We start from the raw sequence: 23060 nt of genomic DNA, 5'->3' as shown, positions 1-23060 counted from the left end.
CTGGGAAGTCTTGATTATAACAGCATGCAAGTACATGGAGCCGGGAATGCTGAACAAACCGTCAACTTATTAAAACTGACCACCTTTAAGCTCTTGTTATACATTTTGAGGAATAGGAGTCATTTAATGATTGGGGTGGGGAGGGGGCGTACACTTGTGATGTCACAAATCCTAACATCTGAACTTCTCACCAATAAGAGCATTTTCTCACCGCAATAGCAGAAATGTGTAGTTTGGCTCTTACCTTATTCTGACATGATCCGCTCCACCGTGAGGTTGTGTTGCCACACGGATGGAAAAACTTAAGAGATCCCGCTTTGCACTGAAGTAGAGATGAACTTCAGTCACCTCTCAACCAAGCTGTCACGTTTCATTCTGGGGATAGAACGTGTGTGTGGGGTGGGTAAAGAAATACAGTTGAAAGCAAAAAAAAAATAGTCCTTGTGAAACATTCAGTGTTGCAATCAAAGTACATTTGTGAGAGGAAAAAAAGAACTCGCTTGGATTATTATTTTTTTAATTAATCCATGCAATACTGGAGCCTCAAAACTTTCAGGACTGGTTAAAACAAAACAAAACGCTCATAGGGATGTACAAAAAAATGATCTGCACGCTAAAATCAAGGTCAGCGGCTTCAGCTCCTTCGTCCCAGACACAAAGTCAGATTTTCCATCCATTTTCTATACTGCTTATCCACATTTTTATTTATTTAGCCTCACTGTGTGCAGCACTTTGGTCGGGGTAGACTGTTTTTAAATGTGCTTCAGAAACATACTTTACGGTCATGGGGGTGGAGCCTATCCCAGCTGACACTGGGCGAGAGGCAGGGTTCACCCTGGACAGGTCGCCAGTCCGTCACAGGGCCATCAGGAGCAATCAGGGGTTCAGTGTCTTGCTCAAGGACACTTGGACATGGTCACCAGGGGGGAAGTGAGGCGCAAACCAGCGACCTTTCAGTTGCTAGACGGCCGCTCTCCCTCTGAGCCACGCCGCCCACTGCCAGAGAACGTTTCTGTGCTGGGATGAAACCTGACTGGGAGTAACTCTGATCAGTCGAGGGCAGGAATTTGATCACTTATTAGTAGGATTTTATCAGCGGAAGAGTTCATAAAGTCACTACTCTTTGAAACAGGGATGCCTGGCTCAGGGGAGCTGGTCGCTCAGACTGCTTGTTGATTCTTGTTGCTCGCTGGCTGGAGGAGAAGAAACTCACCGAAGAGAACATCTAAGATAGAATCTGCTGATATTTTGTTGAGCTTGCTGCTGATCTTCTCATATCTTCATCCTGTTCGAGCCAGAAGTAGTTTTTAGATAGTGGGTATTCGTGACACTACGTGTATTTCTAGGAATTGGGCCCAAAATTCTAAAAAAAAAGAAAAAGAAAAAGAAAAACCCAAGTCACGGCTTGGTATTTGTGTGATTGAGCAACTATTTGTACATTTTACACAAAAATACAAGACTGGTGCAACTCTCTGCCTCTAACACGCAAATACATTTAAAGATTTTGCCTCCAAGCTGGTGCTCTGACCAACTCGTTCACTTCCTGGATTCTTTTCGAGGTGAGTTCAGCAAAACATTTAAGTTCAGATTTTAATTTCCGTAATTTGAGCCTGCTTGCCTTTGTCATTTGAACACTAATCTGATCCAGCATCGGCGATCCGGCCCCCAAAAATATCAATACTGTTGCAAGTTTTACAACTTCACCCTGCATGCTCTTTTTTTTTTAACTACACACCTGGTAAAAGTGTACAGGTCTTCATTTGTTTATGTCCATTTTCTACCCACTAAATTCACTAAAAACTTGCCAATCATCAGGAGGAGCGTAAGTAAGGTATTTATTTGAGGACCCCACTATGAAAACCACTCCTATGGACACTGTTGTTCGCTGTCTTCTGCCTCCTGAGGTGCAGCGAAGGAACCGTTTCCTCTCCAACTCTTGAGACAAAAATCATCTGTCAGTCCTGTTTCATGAAGTATGTGCAGTTTTCTGTCCGCAGGCAGGATGTGTGCTATCAGATCAGCGCTGAGGTGTCGCCACCATGAGTCGGATGATCACCACCCTCGGCTTTATCTTCTGCATCACTTCACGTCACCAGTTGTCGGTCTTGATATGAAAACCTGCGCTGAAGAGTTCCGATCAAGAAATAAGCGTGAAGCAACTCCCTGCCGACCCTCAGAGGAGCTGCGGACTGGACATGGAGGGCGAGGTGCTGCTGGTGTTCCTGGCGCTCTGGGGCTCAGGTAGGTCAGGAGGGTGATTGGGGTGTTTAACTGCAAGGTTTAAGGTAGGCTTGTGCTTGAAATGGCTCAAAGAAACAGGCTCATTCCACAGAAGAGGCAGCTGGATCTCATAACCATCACGGGACTTCCGATCCTCCGATTCCGGAGGGAAATACGAACCCACTGGTCCTCCAAGACTGATTGAGAAGATATAATTTAGCATACTTATTGGTCATAAAATGTACTGTATATAAAGATGGACAACATGACAACTTCCCAAAAATCGAAGCCAAATGCAGAGGCTGAACTGAACAGAAGACCCAGAGAGTGGTGGTGGTCCCCCGGGGTCACCTTAGCTTCAGAAGGAGCTTAAACTCTGAAAGATCCTGAGGGACCAAAAAAAAGATGTATTAACAAGAATTACACAACCAACAGCCATTATACCCTTGTTACGCTTAGAAAATAAAAATATGATTGGCCCTCTCCCCCCTCTCTCTTTCTCTTTCCTACTTTCTCCTTCTGTCCCTAGTACTTTTTTTTTCTCCCCCCCCCCCCCCTTTATTTTAGTATTGGCGTGGTTGGGGGTGGGTTGGGAATGTTTGTATTTTTGGATAAACATGTAAACTGGAAATGAAAGTTCATTGTGGCCTCATAATGTGAAATGCATATTGTATTGTCAATGTTTGTCATTTCCAAATAAATCAACATGTAAAAAAAAAAGAAAAAAGAAAAATATGTCTTTAGTTTTGTTTTGTTTTTTGACGACCATTTTGTCCCTCTCCAGCAAAGTCTGAGGATGTCAGGCTGGTCGGAGGAGCGGACAAATGTGCCGGCACGTTGGAGGTGAATGAGGAGGGAGAATGGAGAGCAGTGGAGACCGACTTCATCCAGAACCTGACGGCAGCAGATCGGGTGTGCCGGCTGCTCGACTGCGGCTCAGCTGTTTCAATAGAAAGAGTAACAGCTTCCCGAAACACGTGGGACACCAAGTTCAATTTATTCTCCGTTACGCTCCACCTAGAGATCACCTGCTCAGGTAAGTCTGACACAACAAAATCTGCTTCTTTCTTACGCTGCATGCGCACCCGAAATCCCCTGAAGTTGCCCAACTTGCCCGTTTGGTCACCAAGGGCCCGATCCTAGACTTCCTTGCGTGATCTTTGCAAGACGAGAAACTGTGCAAATAAGGAGACTTCCCCTCGCGTTTCACAGCCTGTGACCCTTGTCACATGCTGACGTGCGAGCCACATGGAAAACTCAGGTCAAAAACGACCTTCTTACAAGGGGCCTCGGATTATAACTTGAGAGTGTGAGAGAGAGAAAATGGCAAGTCCACCAGGGAGCTGAGACCTGCACTCGTTAGCCTGGCCATGGTTGGTAGAAGCAGTCGCTCTTTTAGTCATCGAGAAACCTTTGGTTTTGTTAGTTACAATGGAGCTTTTGAGGCGCTGCATCAAATCCATCCACCCTCCATTTTCTACCGCTGATACGGGGGGGGGGGGGTATCCTGCGAGAGGTGGGGTTCACCCTGGAGGGGTCACCAGTCCACCACAGGGCCAACACATAAAGACAGACAACCGTTCACACTCAGTCACTCCTATGGTCAATTTGGAGTTATCAAGTAGCCTAGTCCCCATTTGCATGTCTTGAGACCATTGGAGGAAGACGGGTCACACAGCTGGAACGACTCTCCTGATTGGGTGACTGTGGGAGGAAGCCGGAGTACCGGAGAGAACCCACGCAGGAACAGGGAGAACATGGAGACACACAGAAAGATCCCGTGCTCCAGCCGGGGCTCAAACCCACAACCTTCCTGCTGTGAGGCGGCAGTGCTGACCACTGCTCCACCGTTCCGTCCCCTGCATCAAATCACTGCACCCAATCAGGAGAGTCGTTCCAGCTGTGGGCCTCCAGACGCAGCGGTGACCCTTTACACTCCACTGCAGGATCTCTCTATCTTTCCAGACTCGGTCAGGCTAGTGGGTGGTTCCGGTCGCTGTTCCGGCAGACTGGAGGTTAAGTCCAACCAGTCATGGTTGTCAGTGTGTGAGCGAGATTTTGGATGGCAGGAAGCTAAGGTGGTCTGTAGAGAACTGGACTGTGGGGTTCCTTCGGTCTTCGTACTTGGGTCGGGAGGACATTCGACTTGGAGCAAAAACTTCCGGTGTGGAGGTGAGGAGTCGTCTCTCCTGGACTGTGAAAGCTCGGACACAGACTGCTCTGCTGGCAGTGCTGCTGAGGTCACCTGCTCAGGTAAGGACAGCTTCCAGTCGAGTCCAAATATACTCACATTACTTCATTGGCCAACAATACTTCAACATGGAAGGTCTCCTGCATTTCGCTGTGTCCTGTTGCTGCAGGGTTTTTATTATTGTTATTGTTGTTATTATTATTATTATTATTATTAACAGGTCGCTGTCACTTTTCAACCCAGACCAACAGCATTTCAGGTTAACTGAAGGAGCTGGAAAATGTGACGGGAAGCTGGAGATGAAATATCAGGACGAATGGAAGCCAGTGGCTCACAGGATGTGGAACCTGCAGCTCACAAGTGTCGTGTGTGCAAACCTGGACTGTGGCTCGGCTCTTTCCACTAGAAAAACAGAGTACACGATAAAGAGTTCTCTGTGGGTTGTCAGTCCTGCCTGTATTGCATCACCACAGTCGTGTGAAATGGATTACCAGTATTCCCTCTCCGCCGTGGAGCTAACCTGCTCAGGTAACACCGTTTATGGTACTGATGACATCAGCCACCACGCAGGTTGTTTAACGTTGTCACTGTTTTTTATTTAAAACCTTCAACATGGGGGGGGGCTGTCCTGTCTTGTCCTGTCTTGCAATGCCACTTTGAACCACAAGAGGTGGTCATGGGTCACATTAGCGTCCAGTCTGCCTTTGGTCCTTCATAAGAGTATCAAGTAGCGCCGCCCAGAGGTCATTTCATGTAACAAACAGTCCACAAGCACCGCCTCTGTTTGGACAATCCGCACCAAAACACATTCACGCTTTCTGACGTCTACGGTTCGGCTTCTTCACAAATATGAAGCAATTACAGGCTGATTATAATAGCATTGTTATCCCAATCAGTCCTCCTAGTTTCTGCCTGATTCCTCCCCGCTGGAGGTCACGTGGTCAGAACAGTTTGCCCGTTTTGTGGATAAACGGAGAGTTTGTCCCCCCCCCCCCCCCCCCCCCATCCTGGAGGAAGAGTGAAGCGCGGGCCGAGGCAGGACCCACAGTGAGCGCTTCCCTTATGTTAAGAGGAAGGCTCATGGTGCTCCCTCAGCAGCGGAGGGGGCGGAGTTTGACAGGGGAAATAGGTGATGTCCAATTAGGGAGAATAAAGAGGGGGGGGGGGGCAGAGACGTGCTTCGTGAGGTGAACGAGCCTGATGTATTTCAGAGTTGAACTGAACTTACTTTTGCGCCTTGTTGTCTTCCTCAGAGGCTGTCAGGCTGGTGGGCGGGTCTAACCTTTGCTCTGGCGCACTGGAGGTGAAATCCAACCAGCTGTGGTCCCCCGTGTGTGAGGAGGGCTTTGACGTGAAAGACGCAGAGGTGCTGTGTCGAGAGCTCGGATGTGGGCCACCTTCAGTCCTGAAGGGGAGGCTTTTTGGAACAGTGGAGTCTCCATCCTGGGCTCAGGCTTTCCAGTGTGAAGGCCATGAATCTTCCCTCCTGGACTGTGGACGCTCAGGGTCTGGAAACACCTGCTCACCTGGCAAGCCAGTTGGACTCGTCTGCTCAGGTGGAGCTTTGGTTCACAGTCACCTTTTGTCGTGTTTCATATTCAAGTATTAAGAGTTATTTTTTATCCACTTGTCTCTGCTCAGATGCTGATGATGTCAGGTTGGTGGGCGGGGCAAACCGCTGTGATGGTAGGCTGGAGGTGAAACACCTGGGAGAGTGGAGAGTGGTGACCACTGAGCGCGTCTGGACCGTGAGGGAGACAGCTGGCATGTGTAGCCGACTGGACTGCGGTTCTTTAGTCTCATCACGGAAGGGAGGGGAGTCCCCCAAAGAGCCCAACTGGTTCATCGAACCTGCGTGTTTGCAGCCTGGATTGACGGTGATGGAATGTGCGATGTCACTGGACCGTCATGACGTTACCCTGGAACTCACCTGCTCAGGTAACACCATTGACAGCGATGAAATGTTCCCGGTATCCAGGACAAGTTAACGTTGGCTGCTGTACATGCGACTATTACGCAATGACAATATTCTGAATATAAGAAGAGCCACGATGACGACGTTAATTGAAGATTATTGTGATCGTTCCTGCATTTCTGGATTATTTATGTGTTTCAGGGTGACCACGAGCTTGGAGCGCTAATTACTCAAATGACTATTAATTCTTCGGAGATTTTTTTTTTTTAATTATTTTTTAGAGAACTTGTGTAACGTCAACGGTTAAATAAAATATTTCAGGGAACAGTAACGGTGATCATCGATGTTGGCCTCGTCAAGAACACCCTAACCTGAGTGTCGAACTGTATTTTGTTAAAGTCGTCATTTGGACGAGTTTGAGATGCCAAGAAAATCTGTTTGATCGTGATTATTTTCTATTGTCTCCCCAGAATCTGCCAGGCTGGTGGGCGGAACCAGTCTGTGTTCAGGAAGAGTGGAGGTGTACTCGAACTGGTCATGGTCCTCCGTATGTGCAGACCATTTCTCCCTGCAGGGGGCAGAGGTGGTGTGCAGAGAGTTGGGGTGCGGGGCTCCATCCCTCCTGCGGGGGGCACCGCTGACAGACTTGGAGAACCCAGGCACGGCAGGAACGATCGTATGTGATGGGTATGAGTTAGTTTTGCTGGACTGCGGATGGTCCGATCCAGTTGAGAACAACTGTGTATCGGGGAAAAGCGTCAGCCTCACCTGCTCAGGTAGAGATTATGACATAAATCTGAAACTTTTCTCCAGCGTACTGATTATTATCACTCATGATTGCCGTGTCTGCTCAGAGGCAGCAGTTTTCAGGGTGGTGGGAGAACCCAGTCGCTGTGCTGGAACCCTGGGGCTCCAACACCAGGAGGAGTGGAGGCCAGTGGCCATCTGGGATTCAGTATGGCAGGACAAGTTTGCAGATGCGGTGTGTAGACGGATGAATTGTGGCTCTGCTGTTTCTAAAAATGTGGAATACTCGGAGAACAGGCCTGTGTGGTGGATGTCGTCCTCTTGTATGGAGTCGGCATCTCCATTGCAGGAGTGTGTGCTGCCTCACGACACTCCTTTTGATTCCAGCCTGGTGGTGACGTGCTCAGGTAATGCAGGACATTCCCAACAAGCTGCCGCTTCCTCAATGACACGACCAGGTCTGCTGATTCATCCGCTCCCCCGTCCACAGATTTTCTGGCCCAGCCGATCATCTCCTTCTCTGCCTCCACTGACGGCGTCTCTGAGGTGAGGCAGCAGGTGACTCTGCTGCTCCGGGGCTCCAACTTCACCATCAGCTGCTCCATTGGGCCCCAGTATCCAGGAGGCATGTTCAGCCTCTTCTTCTCCACCTCCAGCACAGCACGGAACTACACCCTGCCAGCTGTCAATCACTCCGCCCATTTCCTGTTCCAAGAAGCGGACTACACCCGGCGAGGGAGCTACAAATGTGTTTATCATCTTTCCCACGTTCTCCACAGTAACTTCTCCTCTGAGAGCCAGGAGCTCCACCTCATCATAGCAGGTGACAGCAGGGCGAGCTGACGTCACAAGGAGTCATAGAAATGTGGTACTGCCCCGTTTCCTTGCACTCAGCACTCCGATCGAAGTCCATATTCTGGTTAATATAAAATTCCCAATAAATTGTTTCTATGCGCCACAGCCGTGGGAAGTTTCCCGTATTCTGAGCAGCCTCCCTAAACGTCTGGTTCACCTGTGTTGTATTAAACTCATTCGCGCAGTAAGCAACCTCTGGGTCGTCATGGCAACATGTTTAGATACCACTTTTATCGGCAGCCGCAACACAATTCCCATCCTCACCGAGGGTTAGACAATGTTTGCTGGTGGATTGAACGCGCGCAGGCATACAGTGATGCTGTCATTTCCCAATTGGCGCGTTTAACTGACCCGATATTCTGATTAATCCGGGCGTGGGCCGCACGTCTCATTTGGGTCTCAGCTCCCTGATGCAGCAGGAGGGCTTCTACCTTCTTGTCTGTCTCCGGGGACGATGGACAAAAGGAGACTTTCCGTAAAACTGTGGGGGTCAGTGTCTGTCTGAACACCTCCAGAAACAATGAATTAATGCAAAAATCTTAAAGGAATAAATCGTTTATGGCAATTGTCCAGAATATTGTCATTTTCAGAACAGTAGTGCCAAGGTAAGTGTAGCCGAACGTGGTGCTGATGGTTCAGGGTGACGATTTTCAATGTTTTTCAGCTCCTCTGGAGGAATTCATCATCAGACTGTTTGTCCATCTTCTGGTTCTGACATCATGTTTCACCTTCTTCTACTTCTACTATAAGGTAACACAACTTCGTAGTACTTGGTATGAGAAGTACTTCCAGCAGTAACTGGAGGTCTGGTGCTGTCTTGTCCTCCAGGGCAAGAGGGACGAGCTGTTAGAACATAAGAAGAGCGGAGGGCTCAGAGCTCGCCGTGCTACACCCGACGACTGGGTTGAGAAAGGGGCTGGAACCCACCAGGGGGAGGTCCTGTGACTGAGCCGCGCTTTTGCTCTGGGTGGAGAAACTCCAGCAGCTTCAGGATATTACTGCTTTTATTTTTCCCTCTCTTTCATGGTAGAAATTAGTTTTATGCTGTTGCCACTCAGAACCAATCAAGACTGTGACGATGACGGTTGTTTCAGTCAACATTGTTGACGGGAGGACGTATTTCTGTCGACCTTAGCGTCTTCTAATGTATTTTGTGCCACAGAATACATTAAAATGCTTGAAGAGTGATCAGTAACCCTCCTTGAGTTGATTAGTTTCCTTAAAACACGTTAATGTGCTGCAACAAATGCTGCTCTGACGTCCCTCTCTACAGGCCTGTCTCTCTCCCCACCGCTCCAACTGGTGCGGTGGCTGTTGTACAGCAGAGGGCGCTCTTCTGCATGTCTGGGTTCCAGCAGGTCGATCACTTGTGTATTTATCAATAGTTTAACACTGAAGTCACCATATGGGAATGAGGAAGTAAACATCCAATAAGAATCCAGACGGATATGAAATGAATTAGAATTCCTCAGCTCCTCTCTGATACTGGCTCCACCCCTCAATACTCAGTTTCTCACGTTATTTATGGGCGATATTTCATTGACTATGTTATTTACATGTCAGGGGTCAGCAGGTGAGGTTCCTGATCTGAAGGGGAACTCAGCTCAGTCCAATCAGAGGAGTCCAGATGTAGAAACTCCGCCTCCCCCAGGGGGATGCAGGGGTGTGATACACCCCAGCGGGGATGCACCAGGAGGGTTTGATGATACCTCTCTCTCTCTCTCTCTCTCTCTCTCTCTCTCTCTCTCTCTCTCTCTCTCTCTCTCTCTCACACACACACACACACACACACACACACACACTTGCTGATGGTGTCGAAAATCACACGCAGGACCAAAACCGGCAGCTGAGGAGGGGCTCTGCTGGAGATCATCGCTGCGTCCGAATTGCCAAGTAGGTCGGATCGTAGGTCGTAGGCTTTCCGAAACCACAACTGGCGCGAGAAGCGACCTACTTCGCAACCTAAATTCCAGCCTAAACACGCCCACATTGTAGGTCAGTTCAGGTGCATCCTACGGAGCAACCTATGGCCCACAATGCACCGCGGACTTCTTCTTCGTCCCCTAAAAACCTGTGGACCCTCAAGCCAAGTGTGCGCCACCAACAGTCTCCCATTCTTATGCAACACCAACATTTATAGTTGTTGTTGATGACTAAACGTGTGTTCACGCTAAACGCGACGTGTGTGAGCACCTTTACAGGTGCGTTAATGTGCTTAATAATAGAGAATGACTGAAAGGTGCGCTCAGAGTGGAGTGCAGTACGACAGTCAGGCCAGCAGGTGGGGCTTTCGTTGGTTCTGTCTACCTAATTGCGGTATCTGTGCTCTGCCAGCAGAGGTCGTGCTTCACCACCGATCTTCTAGGGTGTCCGAATGGTGCCCCCGTGTTTCGGTCGTAGCAGTAGGCAATTCGGACGCAGCCCATGACAGGAAAGACGAAGACTAAATCGCGGTACCATATTTTATGATGAGGAAATGTGTTTCCCTATCATGCAACGCTGCTTCTCCAATCAAAACTCTGCTAATTATCAACTAAGGGGGTCATTTACAACCGAAGTAGTCCAATTTTCAAGGTTTTTTTCCACCCAAAGTTTTAAAAAAATATATTTTATTTCAAAAGGTTCACCTTTAATATTCCCACTGATGAACTTCTTTATCAGCAAATGAGCGAAGGGCGATGCTAGGTAACGTGACGTTACTCTGCGGTCCAACGGTCACTTCATCACATCCGTGTCCACCAGCGCCCTCTGGTGGACACCAGGACCAACTACACCGCCTTTGGTCTAATTGGACCAATGAGAACCAAATTTCTATCTTTGACGAACGACATGAAACACGAGACGTGACGTAAGACAGCTACAAGGCTAATTTGATTCCTACGAAAGCCCAAATTTAAACTATTTGCCCTTAACTTGACGAAAACCTTTACAAGTTACATTGTACCGCTTACGATTATACTATTGCGAGCTAGCTTGCTAGCTAAATTAACTTTGCTCATACTTTCATAATAACTTACATGTATCGAATATAAAAAGATACATTTTTAACGGCTGACGGCTGTGGGTTTCTACGTTTTGAAAAATAGTGTACACTTCAGATAATAGTGGGAAGATGTAAAACAGGTTTGTTCATGCGATGTCCATAGTAAACAGTGTCAGTAAACATATCTCGTCCGGCGCTTCCCGGTCACGTGGTGCGCTTCGCCCAATAGAAAACAGACTGACGTGATTCAACGCTGCCTTCTCCATTCGGTGCTTTTAGCCGTACGCATCTGCTAGTTTGTTGCTCTGAAGAGGAGGATTTTGCGTTGAACTGATGCAGGTGTACTTTAAATTTTGAAGGTCGCCAACTTTAAGAGCTCAATGATCGACTGGGACACACCTTTAATGTGACCTGTAGAGGTCAACAGTTCAAGGATTGAATTATCCAGACAATACACATAAAATATACAGTGTTTAATTTTAATCTCATCAGTTAAATGAACTCAGTATCAAATACTTTATGACTTAGAAGTACAATTTTTAAGGGAGACTTTACTAGAGCACCATTTTATCCGTTTATCTCTGCTTTTACCGAAGTAATGGAACTGTTTACTTCCTCCATGACTGCCAACAACTTAAGCTTTACTTCCCTTTTCAAAACACAACATTTGAACTGTTTAACCACAAGTAACTAAACACTCAAAATATTACAACTGGAAGCTGTGCTTTCTGCGAGTATTTCAGGGTCCGTCTCATCATCAGGGGCTGTGTGTGGAGGGTGTCTGAGGATGTTTGTGTGCAGGGTGTGATAGGTAAAGACGGGCTTTTAAACTGAAAAGCCATTTCACTGGAATGTATAGATTGTGTGTTTCTGTCCAGGTGTTCACCCACTTCCTGTTTGACATAGAGCTCCAGGCGTGTCACGGTTAGAGCACTTTGGTACTCAGCCTATGTCTTGGTTTCCTTTTTACTATAGAGTGTGTCAGCTTAGACACAGGTGAGTGTCTGCTGAATTGAGGGTGTGTGTGTGTGTGTGTGAGAGAGATAGAGAGAGAGAGAAAGAGAGGGAGCGAGATCACCTCTGAGTGCATGTTTGTTCTGTAATCTCCGGCTGAACCTGTCTGATAGGTGTGAGCTGGTATGAAGAGAAATCCCGTACAGACCCGAGAGGAGAGGAGGGAAACTTCAGCACGGCTCTGGTAGACGTATTTCTTACAAAGGGTGAGCCTGCGCACGGACAGACCCCCGCTGGAAGAGACAGAGGAAGAGGAAATCCCTGGAACGCTGAATGGCTGGTTGGGAAGGACGAAAACGGAGGGCAGATTGCTTCAGAATGTGAAATAACTTCGGGGGAGATTCTGCGCCTGCTGTTCGATGGGTCTGGGATCCTAATGTGGCATTCTAGGCTCTGGGATGTACAAGATGTTGCTGTTTTTCTCAGCGTCACATTTTCTCTGTGTCACATAGGTAAGCATTCCAACACAGCCGTGCCATCTGGAGTTTGTCCAGGGAACTCATGTCATTTACTGGTTCAGCGCTGAAGCCGAGACCTTCTTTGATTTGAAAATTCAAACCGAGAACGTCGCCGCGGACGAACTCGGAACATTTTTTTTTTCACACGCCGTGTCTCAACTTGAATAACGAGTAGATCAAGACAACTTGTGCACGTGTGTGCAACCAGTAGGGATTGCTGGAGCGCTCTTGAGATCTCAGTAGACTCCAGTAGGGATTTAAAACTCTTATCGCAGTACTTCATGGTATTTTTCTTTTCTTTTTTTTGCAGTAATCATATGAGAGGTGTTTTTCTTTCCTGCCCCAGCAGCATGTGGTGTTTGAGAACTGTGTAATTATTTGATCCAAAACTTCACCCTGAACTTCATCAAGCACTTAACAACACCGATGGATTTGGTCGGACGCAATCATTTGATTCACTAATCATTTGAAGTGCAAATAATTATGTAACGGTAGCAAGACAATATTGACGGTCACGGGCCATGGATGATGTGATACGTGATATAATACGCCTAAGAGTCTAAAGTCTAAAGAGCGCCTGCAAGAAGAGTAACATAGTCGATGCAGATGCAAAGGATTTCATTTAATTAAGAGTTTACTTTGCAGGGACAGTCCACCGTTGATAAGAATCGGGTAGAAGTCCTGAGATGAAGGCTGGCTTGTTGCTTCATCGTCGATTGTGACTGAGATGTTTGAATAAAGACACAAGCGCTCTTTCCCAACACCGTCTCGCTACTTCGTCAACATTCTCAGCTGGAATTCTTTACCGGTGCCTCATTAAGCAAACACACCACCAGCAAAACCAGATCCCACACTGAAACTCCTGTGCAAGTATTTGATGGCAGGTGGAGGGGAGGTGGGGGTGGGCAAGAATAGGTGCAAGGCCAGACACTCAGATTGGTACCTCGCCGCTCGTTTGACAGGTTTCATTCCAGGGTTTCCAGTAAACAGTCTGTAATTCGATGAGGGAACAGAATAATGCGTTTGTCTCCACCTGAAAGTAATGGAGGTTGAGTCACCGTTGGCAGCAAATCTGCCGTGACGTAGAAACCTGCGAGGTGACGATCCGTCACGGAGCGTCGGAGCTGGGAAGCAAAAAACTACTTTGTAACTACACTGAGGTAGAATTTTCAGCCATGGTGTTGATGTTTCCGTTTGTCATCAGATTTGCCTGAAAACAGCCAGTAGAAATGTCCTCCTCTTCCTGTTCCAAGGGCCTTCTTACTTTTACACCTGAGTTTGCTTCCGAGCCTGAACTTTCCCACCTCCACTTGAGTCTGACCTCCACCTTTTCTGCTCTGTCTCACTAAACAAAGCCGGAGCCATCTCCATCAGCTCCCCCCAGAGGAGCCTCACCAGGTCCGTGCAGGAGGATGTGTTCTTCTCAGTGGAGTTCACCTGCAATGGGATCCCCACCATACAATGGAACTTTATGTCAGGAGCGGTGAGCCGCACCATCGGGACTTGGCAGCCGGGGGTGTACACCAACATTACAGTGGACTACAGCAGCAGAGTGCAGCCCTACATGAACGGCTCCATGGGCTTGTCGGATCTGCGGCTGCAGGATGCTGGATATTACGTCGTCACGGTGACGGAAATCACAGGGAGCAGCAGGGACGCTGGGTTTGTCCTGAAAGTGAACGGTGAGTGCCTGAAACCGCGCGTCCACCTACAGGTCCCCGAAAAGAAAACATACGAACGAACAAACAAGCTCGATTGATTGATAGGACCTGGACGCGTGTTTAAGATCAACACCCCCCTGGAGACTCACTGAGGCACATGAACCCTGATGCTCCAGCAGTTCAGAAGCAAATTTCCACAACTGTTCCCACATTTTCCGGCTTCATTTACATTTCTTTAAGAACAAAAATTCTAATGAAACTAAGGTCAAAGGTGAAATTTGAACTTCCCCGTCCATCTGGTAATTTGAATACTTTAAATCGGTAAATGTGGCGTGATAACCCTCAAGGTTTATATCTTGGAATACCATGACAGAGGTTATATGGTCACCGGGTGTAAAACAGACCTTGTGACTCTTATAATGCTTTTTTAGTCAGAAACAATTTGCAGGGGATCGACTCTTCCTGTCAAATCAGAGCTTAAGTCTTGAAGCTCCACGTCAGCAGACTGACGGCGAGTGTGTTTTGTTCGATAGCATTTTGGAAATAGTTGCTTTGTTTGAAGAGTGACAGCTGCCCTGCCCAAGTTTCCGCCGCCGGCCTGACGTTTATCACACCACTGTTTAGTCAGAAGCTGGTACTTCTAAGTCTACTTTTGGTGTAAATCTAACCTGGGTGTCATTATTTTTGTGACAGTCGATCAGAAGAAGATCAATGACGATAATCAATTCAGTCCTTTTCCAAGTGCACACGCAACAACTTCTTTTTAATCTCTTATGGAAGAAGGTTCATAATCTTAGTTTTGTTAATTGGGACCCCAAGAATAATCCAGTCGGTGTTCGTGAGCCCTCGCCCCTGCGCTCTTGACACAATGATCCCCTTCCATTTTGTCTTTGGGGTTTTAGATTTAATTCCGTAGCTGCACCTCCCGTCGGCACGTACCGTATACTTGATGCCTACAAGAACAATAACGGGAACAAATACACACTTTTTTCCATGTGAATATGTTAAAAAAAAAAAGTTACCGGCTTTAATTTAAAAATGCATTTTTAGTTTTTTCTAGATTTATGTGTAAACACACATTTTCTCCCACATACTCCATTACAGCTGCCACAGGCAGTAAAATGTTCATAAAGCAGAGTTACTTCTTTGACTATTTCACACAGCAATTTATATATCAATCTATGCATAGAGATCTATCTCTACATATTGATATCTATCTCTCTATATAGATATCAATCTATCTATATTTATCGTACTCTTAAGTTACCCCCACATAAGAATTACAATCCATTCTGACTTTGAGCGTTTCTCCATCATCCCTGCAGCAGGTGTTTGATTGCATCTCCAGAGGTCTGAGAGTCTGTGGTCAGTAAATGCAACCGTCTCGTGTGTGTGTGTGTGTGTGTGTGTGTGTGTGTGTGTGTGTGTGTGTGTGTGTGTGTGTGTGTCCTGCTTGCAGAGGTGCTGTACGAGGACCTCCAGTACCTGTCTGTGGCTGCCTTGGCACTGGCCTGTTTGGCCGGCCTCCTCATGTTGACTGTGTGGCTGATAGACAAAGCCTACAGGAAGATAAAGGCGTGGAGACGGAAGCGACGCACTCCAGGTAACCTCATGAGTTGACTTCAGGTTAGACTCCCACCCTATAAACATCCGAGGTGTCTGATCGGAGTCATTTGGGGAAACATTTCAGTTGAAAGTAAATACTTTACAAATGATTGAAGGGGCTTCTTTATAAGCAGTATAATTCTTGATAAACGATGCAAATCAAAGATTCCACTTCCCCGTTTGGTTCAGCTTTTTGTTACACTACTGACTTGATGGGTTGAAAAGTCTATTGTGTCTAATTCTGGGTGTGACATTCAATCATAGCTTTGCTGCACCAGCGTGTTGCTAACACTTATTTCTTCCTTTTGCAGAAAACGATGCAACAGAGCTGCAGCCACGTTGACACACGTGTTTGCCGGAGCTGCAGCACGAGGACTACTTTTTGGAAACAGTTGCTGGTGTACAACCGGGAGTACCAGGAGAGTTCAACAAGTTTCTCACAGCCTCGTAGACGAGTTTTCACCGACGGGAAACAGTCAACAAGAGACTGGAGCGTACAGTGTTTACAGGATACACAAAGAACAGCCTGCTGCTGATGATTCTGAATGTAAATAGGCCACTCATACTGGGAAAATACAAGCTGTATTTATTGTCAAATAAACGTATTTTGTCGTTTTCTGTTAGTGAAGGTCTTCCACCTTTACGAGCTCCTCAACAAAAGCTCCTATGTAGGTCAGGGATATCAACTAAACCGGCTTTATGGCAGCAATGAACTGTTTACAGGCTCCGGGAGATGGTTGAGAGCTTCAGGGAAAACTAGTTCTTACCTTATGCTGAGTTGGTCACAGATCTGGAGCACAGATGAACAAGTTCAACTTTTTATTGTGTATGAAATATTAAACTTTGAGGTGTCCATCAGGCTCAAAAGCAGACCAGGGGCCTGGATCACATAGCAAGTTCACTATCGAGCAGATTTTAAGTGGGCCGGCTCGCGGAAGAAATGCTGCAGATGAATCACAAAGTAGGTCATGAATGTGTTGAAGGAGCGCACCAACTTTTTTTGGGGGGGGGGGGGGGGGGGGCGCTCAACTGAGGCTATGGTGAACGAGTGTTAGCAGATTTTTTTTTAACCGACCTGTGACAGCCCAACAAGAGGTGGAAGGAGGTAATGGCAGCGTTCAACAACTCCACACTGAGTGACAAACAAAAGTAAAAAAGGGAAATGCAAGAACATCACGGCCTCCAGACCTACATGATGCTGCTCCACAGTCCGAGTGGACTCGATATAGTTGGATGTTTTTTGGTTGTCCGGCTGTGTTTGAGTCTGTAGACTGTCTAAGGACAGGGAGTCAGTGCGGCCATGAGGAGCTCCATCTTGTACACGAAGTTCCGCCCCTCCATCTTGCTCCAGTGGACCTCCTTGTACGGTCCTCTCAGATGGCTCCACTTGGCATCCTGGATGGCGTCACTCTTCGGCAGCTCTTTCGTTTGGCTGCGAGGGAACTGGACCAAGACTTTGCAACCGCTCTCTGGTCCGTTACGCACTGAAGAGACAGACGGATGCTAGATTAGCAACGCACAGTACCACAGCAGTCAGAGCTGACTGAAGGTGGGTTTTCATTAAGGTGTTGCTGCCTGCATCTTTATGATCACACTGTCCTGGATTCATGTATAATTCTGTAAACCAGCACTGTTATAAGAGAACAATCTGAGAAGGACTTGAAGAGCATTTTCACCTCAGGACCAACCAAACCCGTCTCACCTGAGATGGCGTACTCCCCATTGGGAGAGGCCACAGTGACAGAGGAGGCGTTCCCGATGCTCTCTACCGGGCCGAGGCCTACGTGGTTGCTGAAACTCAGGACGTGCCAGCCCATCACTTTGGCCAGCTGCTGAACTGCATGCACCTGGTGCTGCGACATCTGCAATCACACAAGATGGAGGAGGAGGTGTATGAAACTTTACAACGTGATACGAGAAGTTGCATGGCTCGTGCTAGGGAACAGGTGCTTCCAGGAAAACACCAGCTCCTCCTCTCAGAGAGGGAGGGCAGCGGTGATACCTGGGAGAGGAGGAAGTCTTGTAGTTCCTGTTCCTGGTGTGACAGCGTGATGACGCGTCCATCTCTGTGCACCACTCTGATCTGCTCGATGCCGATGTTCAGCTGCAGCTGAATGGACCTGAACACACAAAACATGTCTTGTTGAGCTTCACCTGGATGTGGTCATTGCTATGAGACGGACGCGCTGCCAGCGCTAGAATACAACAATTAGGATGTTAAAGACACAAAAATCCGATAAAACCCGACAGCCTTTCTAGAATGGAAGTACAACCAAAAGCTGATGATGTGCTGCTAGTAGTTACATGAGAGGGTTCTGCCATTTTCTGCTCTGGTTCTTCCTTTACTCGTCCCTGATTTCCTGTCCCCTTCCTCTCCTCGACTTACTTGCAGATCTGCTCGTAGCCCTGAGAGGTGATCAGCACTTTCACGCTGGACTCATAAACATCGTTGATGTTGGACCAGTGAGCCTGGATCTGGGGGTCCTCAATCCGGCTGGCCAGGCTGTCGATGGTCCGTGCGGTCCTGGTGGTCACAAACATGAATACTGCTAAATCATGAAGTACACGGTGTCACTCAGTATTAAATGATTAATTCCCTCAAAAAAATATGCCTGTAGTCATTTTTTTTCCTGACATTGGGCAGCATCACAGCTAAAGGCAGCTAACCCTGGAAATAGCCGCTAATCCTGAACCAGGCGGCCAACGATTCAGCTCTTCCTGGACAAAAGGTAGAATTTTGAGGTTAATTCTCTCAGGAAACTGTTATCAAGTCTGTGAGATGAAAAAAAAAGTCACAAACAGTCCTGAAAGTCTAAACCAGCAGTTGACCGAATGTGACCAGAAATGTATGGGGTTGGGATCATGCGGACTAAGTAATACTTGCTGCTGCAGCTAAGCCAGTATTACTCATGTGACAGAGCCTAAATCATCTTAAATGCAAACCACAACTGATAGAAACCTCACACTTCCAGTTGGATTTCCTGTTATCGGTGAATTTCCCCAAGCGCCCATATTAAGAGAACACACAACTTCCTCTGTGGTTACCTGCTACGTAAGAAGATGTGTTTGGCCTGTTTGATGATTTTCTCCAGTAGACCCTCACTCTGCTGCAAGTTGGAGATTTCAGCCTTGTCGTAAGCCAGTGGTCCAGCCAGCCGCAGGCGTTTGTGGCCAAAGGGGGCGCTAGCGGGATGTGGCATCACCACAGAACTCAGCTGCTGCTTGTGGAACTGCAACAGAGGTAACATTTGTTCAATGACACTGGTGTTCATGTTACTTTTCCAATAAATTAGTGGGTGTAAAAAAGTCTGCAGCTAAACCCCAACAAACACGGTAATAAGAAACCTAATCCACACACAGTCTGACCTCTCGCATCATCTGATGCAGGTTGTGTTCCAGTACATAAAGGTGGTCGTCTGGTTTGGGCGTCTCTGGAGACGTGCGATGATTCTTCTTGTCTCCGGTGGAGTGGCAGAGGGAGATGGACAGCTGCAGACCTGGGAAAGGAGGTTGAAACAACACTTTACATTTATACTTCCAGAAAAAGGAGAAAATCAAAAGTGAACTCCAGAGCCACACGTGATTTAAAAAAAAAAAAAAAAAGAGTCTGATTTAAATTCTTGGAGAATTCATGTGAAGTTTTGCCATAATTAAATTGCAAATATAACAACTGACATCTGAATCACAGGGGAGAACGAACTTAAAGTGAACTACCACTGCATATACGCTCTCCCAATAAATCTCTTATTGGTTTTGTCTGTCAGAGGTGATTGAATATCTCTGAAATATTTGAAAAATGTGGACTTCAGGGAATAAAGCAACAAAAATTCTCCACGGGTAAATGAGTGCAATATATTGAATTAAGTGTCATGAATTTAAAACTGCTCAGGACCTGAAATAAAGTCTGGTGCCTGCGAACTTAAAGCCCCGGGACTTCAAGAAATTGATGGGGGAAAAAAAGAAGGAAATGTGGGGTTGGTGAGTGCATCTACAATAAATACACACAATCATGGGAGGAAGAAATCCAGCACAAACCAAAGGTGCAAATCAATAAAAGAGCTAGCAGTTTTCTTCTCCCTGCCTGACTTCTCTGTGAATTGCAGCAAACCAGAAGATCTATGGTCCGTTTTTATCTCCAGTTCAAGTGACTGCTGAGCATACGTCTGGATTAAGACCATGTGGATTGTATTGGATGATGCATTTGAGCTCTAGTAGAATGTTTTGAAAAGCTTTTTTTTTGTTTGTTTTTGTTTTGGTCTTGTTAGTGGTCAGTCTCCAATAGTGTGAAATTAAAACTATGTGCCTTGGGCTTCTCTGAAGTCTGTTACTAATGTAGAACATTTAAGAACCGCAGTCAGTTCGGGAGTGTTCAGACCAGTTCGTGCTGTCAGCAGCTGCACTCCTACAGCACAGGAGTCCGACCCATTTGTGTTGAAATCCTCCACCTGTGATATTTTCATAAGTATTCAAACCTGGGAAAGGCTGCGAGATGATCTGATTCTTCACAACGATGTGAGGGATCTGAGATTTAATCTGGACTGCTTCCCTAGACAGCTGAGCGAAGATCTCCTTACAGAGCAACACATTCTGAGCCGCTTCCAGCTTCACGTGCCACGGCTGCGTACCTGCGCCAAGCGGACACACACAGAGAAGAGGTTGCTCTGAAATGCAGCTACAAATGAAGCTACAACTACTGCCAGAGAACGTGCATTCTCCTGTGAATCGTACCAGATTTGGTTTTGGGTTGTCTCCTGAACAGGTTGACCGTTCCCAGATCACCGATGTCTGGAGATTGTTTCTGGATGGAAACCTGCGGACACAGAGTGCTGCACTATTAGAGCAGCAATCAATCAGATGATCGAGCAAAATCTGTGGCCCAAAAAATGCGTGCAGAGCCGGACATTCTGTGGAAAACATGTAGGTGCATGTGGGTGACATTAGTCTGAATTGGGGGGGCAATTATGCAATCCAGATGATGACAGACTGAAATGGAGGTCTGTTAGTCAATGTCCACGCATCCCTCTCACCTTGATATAAGCCGATCCCTCCAGATCACTGGGAATCTGGACATCGAGGGGACAGTAGTCCTCTGGGATCTTTTTGTCCAGATCAATGTCTGTATTCTTGATCACCTCAAATGTGCCATGGTGAGGAAACAGGGAACCTGCATTGATAAAGTCAAAAGTGATCACGCGTGAATACAAGCACGACAAAGGAACATTATTTTTTTAGAAGTCTTTTTCAATGCTAACATCAGAAGCCTGGTCACCTGCGCTCCGGTAGCTGATGTCTCCCAGGATCTTGTCTCCTACTTTGCGTAGTTTCCACTGTGACCGCAGTCGCAGCAGCTCTGAGTTGAAGTCCCTCTGCCGCCTGTTCTCCTGATTCTCTGCTACTGACTTGCTAAGCTTCTCGGCCCCCTTCAGCAGGAGCTGTGCTGCTGTAGCCAACGACTTCTTTTTACTGATCAGCTGGAATACCTGAGGGGCCTGAGCAAGAAAATACCATTGTGACTGGATGAAGATATGTGCCTTTCCCAGAGAGAGGAACATTTGGTCATCTTGTCTGGCTTGCCTTCATACTGATGCAGTGTTTCCCTCATTAAGATCATCAGGGATATTCCATAGAACAGTACCTTGGCAGCAGTTGGATCCTGGGACACAGGGTCTAAGGCCATATACTTCTTCTCCTTCACCACACTGAGCACATCATAAAGGACGCACATCTCTGTCAGGGCGCTACGCAAGTTGTTACGCACTGAGTCCCAGGGCCAGAGGGACGGCTGAAACTTCACTGTACCTGCGTGTGGAAAACGCATCAGATTTTAGTTTACCGTTAGTTACTAATCCTGTGGAGATGGCCAAAATAAAGGTAGTTTCATAAAATTGAGTGATTTAATTTGTGTTCATTCAAAGATTTGGTCTAGGATGCATTTTAAATGTTACCTATTAATGTAACATTATTACATCCTATTCCCATTCCATTCTTGTTAGCATGATATCTAAGGAACGTTTTCATGTCTTCAGCTCTGCCGCAAACATCCACTGGGACTCAAGGTACTCACAAGCACACGTTGCTGTATTTCTCTGTTTAAACTATGATTAAAACCCTTTGGTATTGGTGCCCCCCTGCTCAAGTTTTGACAAAAATGGCCCTGGAGTTTTAGTGTAACCTGACATACGAACCACTAAAAGAAGGTAATCACAAACTCAAATGATTTCATAGCATCCTGAACATGTCTATGTAGTGACCTGTGAACTCTAATGAGTCAGTAAAGGACCTCGTGATAACAAAGTTAACTATGAGTTAATTATGAACGAACCACAGGTTAAGAATGAATGAGAATACCTTCTTCTTCCTCCTGCTCCTGCTTATTCCACTCGCGGTCCCTGGGTTCACCCTCGATCGCATCCTCCTCTGAGTCAGATCCCTGGCTGAAGTCAATTCTTTGTGCCAACTTCGCCAGGTTCTGGGACATGGACAGAGGGGGCACCAACGTCTCCGTCCCATCCAAGGCCACCTCCTGCACCTGCTTCTCACAGGAAGACTCGATGCTGATCCTCACCGCTGGACCACCAGACATGATGACAAGGCTGACATTTGGGCAAGCAGACACAAAATGGTGAAAGTTTTGCAAACTGAAACATTAGTTGGATGCGAGCAGGGAAAATGCGATCCAGTGGAAATCTGTGAAACCAAAAGCCAACTTGGACACCATGACGTTAAAAAAACAACAAGCAAATCCCGTTGTGTTAAAATCAAAATGGGATGAACCACAAACAGGGAACGTTAGGCATCAGCGGGGTAAACATGTTAAACGCAGTAACGTCCGTCCACACCTTTGACGTTACATTGTGACTATTGAAATGCACATGTTTACAAATAAATGCAGAAATTATCATTGGTAGAAAGGGCTCGATAAGATTTTTTAACACGTTAACGCCTAGCTTCCCAAACGTGCTAGCATTAGCTTCAGCCTAATCATACGGGATGTACAGGAAGACTTCAGGAGTCGAGGGAATATTTTAATAAGATAATTTATCTGTGTAGCATAAAAGATGTGTCTAATATTCTGAACACTCACACATATACACAGCTCTTCCGAAAACAAGTCACGGTGTTTTGCTCAGTAGTGCCGATGTTTCTTCTTCTTGTGTTTTGCCGTCAGCGGTCGGTCAACAGCGTTATACGAGCATGACTGCCACCTTCTGCCACGGAGTACGAACTACCTCAAGGCCGAATAAATATTGAACGGCTTCACACCAATTCATAATTTTCGTCTCATAAGCACATCTCATTATCTAATCAAATGATCCATCAAGTTAGATTTTCGACCTTCTTCAGTACTGGGAGACTTTTTAAAGGTTTGATACGATTTTCAGCAGCACCGGACTGGCAGGGCGGGCAATTT

General features: G+C 46.7%; 3 protein-coding genes across 7 annotated transcripts; 2 read left to right on the top strand and 1 right to left on the bottom strand.

The window, feature by feature from the left end:
• Positions 1–1003: 1003 nt before the first annotated feature.
• Positions 1004–9111, top strand: LOC147255076 (scavenger receptor cysteine-rich type 1 protein M130-like). Of its 2 annotated transcripts, none has more exons than XM_086216736.1 (12): positions 1004–1559; positions 1998–2241; positions 3005–3256; positions 4186–4473; positions 4655–4939; positions 5665–5967; positions 6053–6349; positions 6797–7102; positions 7181–7480; positions 7564–7896; positions 8593–8678; positions 8757–9111. In XM_086216736.1, the coding sequence occupies exons 2-12, from the start codon at positions 2196–2198 to the stop codon at positions 8871–8873; spliced, it is 2613 nt and encodes an 870-aa protein (XP_086072862.1). In that variant the 5' UTR covers positions 1004–1559; positions 1998–2195; the 3' UTR covers positions 8874–9111. The 2 variants fall into 2 exon arrangements, with proteins under 2 accessions (XP_086072862.1, XP_086072860.1); XM_086216734.1 differs by having other exon boundaries at positions 1984–2241.
• Positions 9112–9734: 623 nt separating this feature from the next.
• On the top strand, positions 9735–16272 carry vstm5 (V-set and transmembrane domain containing 5). Of its 3 annotated transcripts, none has more exons than XM_086216741.1 (5): positions 9735–9821; positions 12039–12377; positions 13739–14065; positions 15504–15647; positions 15961–16272. In XM_086216741.1, exons 2-5 carry the CDS (start codon positions 12302–12304, stop codon positions 15990–15992), a joined length of 579 nt encoding a protein of 192 aa, XP_086072867.1. In that variant the 5' UTR covers positions 9735–9821; positions 12039–12301; the 3' UTR covers positions 15993–16272. The 3 variants fall into 3 exon arrangements, with proteins under 3 accessions (XP_086072867.1, XP_086072868.1, XP_086072866.1); XM_086216742.1 differs by lacking the exon at positions 9735–9821 and adding an exon at positions 10366–10381; XM_086216740.1 differs by lacking the exon at positions 9735–9821 and adding an exon at positions 10871–11907.
• Positions 15719–23032, bottom strand: med17 (mediator complex subunit 17). 2 transcript variants are annotated; one of them, XM_086216738.1, is made up of 13 exons: positions 22734–23032; positions 21998–22216; positions 21285–21448; positions 20919–21138; positions 20677–20813; positions 20378–20459; positions 20122–20274; positions 19016–19146; positions 18695–18879; positions 18036–18173; positions 17652–17769; positions 17352–17511; positions 15719–17133 (listed from the first exon to the last, which is right to left on the bottom strand). In XM_086216738.1, exons 1-13 carry the CDS (start codon positions 22735–22737, stop codon positions 16925–16927), a joined length of 1920 nt encoding a protein of 639 aa, XP_086072864.1. In that variant the 5' UTR covers positions 22738–23032; the 3' UTR covers positions 15719–16924. The 2 variants fall into 2 exon arrangements, with proteins under 2 accessions (XP_086072864.1, XP_086072863.1); XM_086216737.1 differs by having other exon boundaries at positions 15721–17133; positions 21998–22242; positions 22734–23030.
• Between the last annotated feature and the right edge of the window lie 28 nt (positions 23033–23060).

The sequence above is a fragment of the Aulostomus chinensis genome, chromosome 10 (genome assembly GCF_037954235.1).
Source record: "Aulostomus chinensis isolate RoL2024-O1b breed Wild chromosome 10, RoL_Achi_v1.0, whole genome shotgun sequence".
Taxonomy (NCBI): domain Eukaryota; kingdom Metazoa; phylum Chordata; class Actinopteri; order Syngnathiformes; family Aulostomidae; genus Aulostomus; species Aulostomus chinensis.
This window is presented reverse-complemented; position numbering and strand designations above follow the sequence as displayed.

Excerpts from the sequence above, each read along its gene's own strand:
- LOC147255076 (XM_086216736.1), top strand. The coding sequence starts at position 2,196 with ATGGAGGGCGAGGTGCTGCTGGTGTTCCTGGCGCTCTGGGGCTCAG. Across the intron at positions 2,242-3,004 it reads CCTGGCGCTCTGGGGCTCAG|CAAAGTCTGAGGATGTCAGG; the intron begins GTAGGTCAGGAG and ends GTCCCTCTCCAG. Across the intron at positions 8,679-8,756 it reads TCTTCTACTTCTACTATAAG|GGCAAGAGGGACGAGCTGTT; the intron begins GTAACACAACTT and ends CTTGTCCTCCAG.
- med17 (XM_086216737.1), bottom strand. The coding sequence starts at position 22,232 with ATGTCTGGTGGTCCAGCGGTGAGGATCAGCATCGAGTCTTCCTGTGAG. Across the intron at positions 20,460-20,676 it reads AGGGATCGGCTTATATCAAG|GTTTCCATCCAGAAACAATC; the intron begins GTGAGAGGGATG and ends CTGTGTCCGCAG. Across the intron at positions 17,512-17,651 it reads AAGACTTCCTCCTCTCCCAG|ATGTCGCAGCACCAGGTGCA; the intron begins GTATCACCGCTG and ends GTGTGATTGCAG.
- vstm5 (XM_086216741.1), top strand. The coding sequence starts at position 12,302 with ATGTGGCATTCTAGGCTCTGGGATGTACAAGATGTTGCTGTTTTTCTC. Across the intron at positions 14,066-15,503 it reads GTTTGTCCTGAAAGTGAACG|AGGTGCTGTACGAGGACCTC; the intron begins GTGAGTGCCTGA and ends TCCTGCTTGCAG. Across the intron at positions 15,648-15,960 it reads ACGGAAGCGACGCACTCCAG|AAAACGATGCAACAGAGCTG; the intron begins GTAACCTCATGA and ends TTCCTTTTGCAG.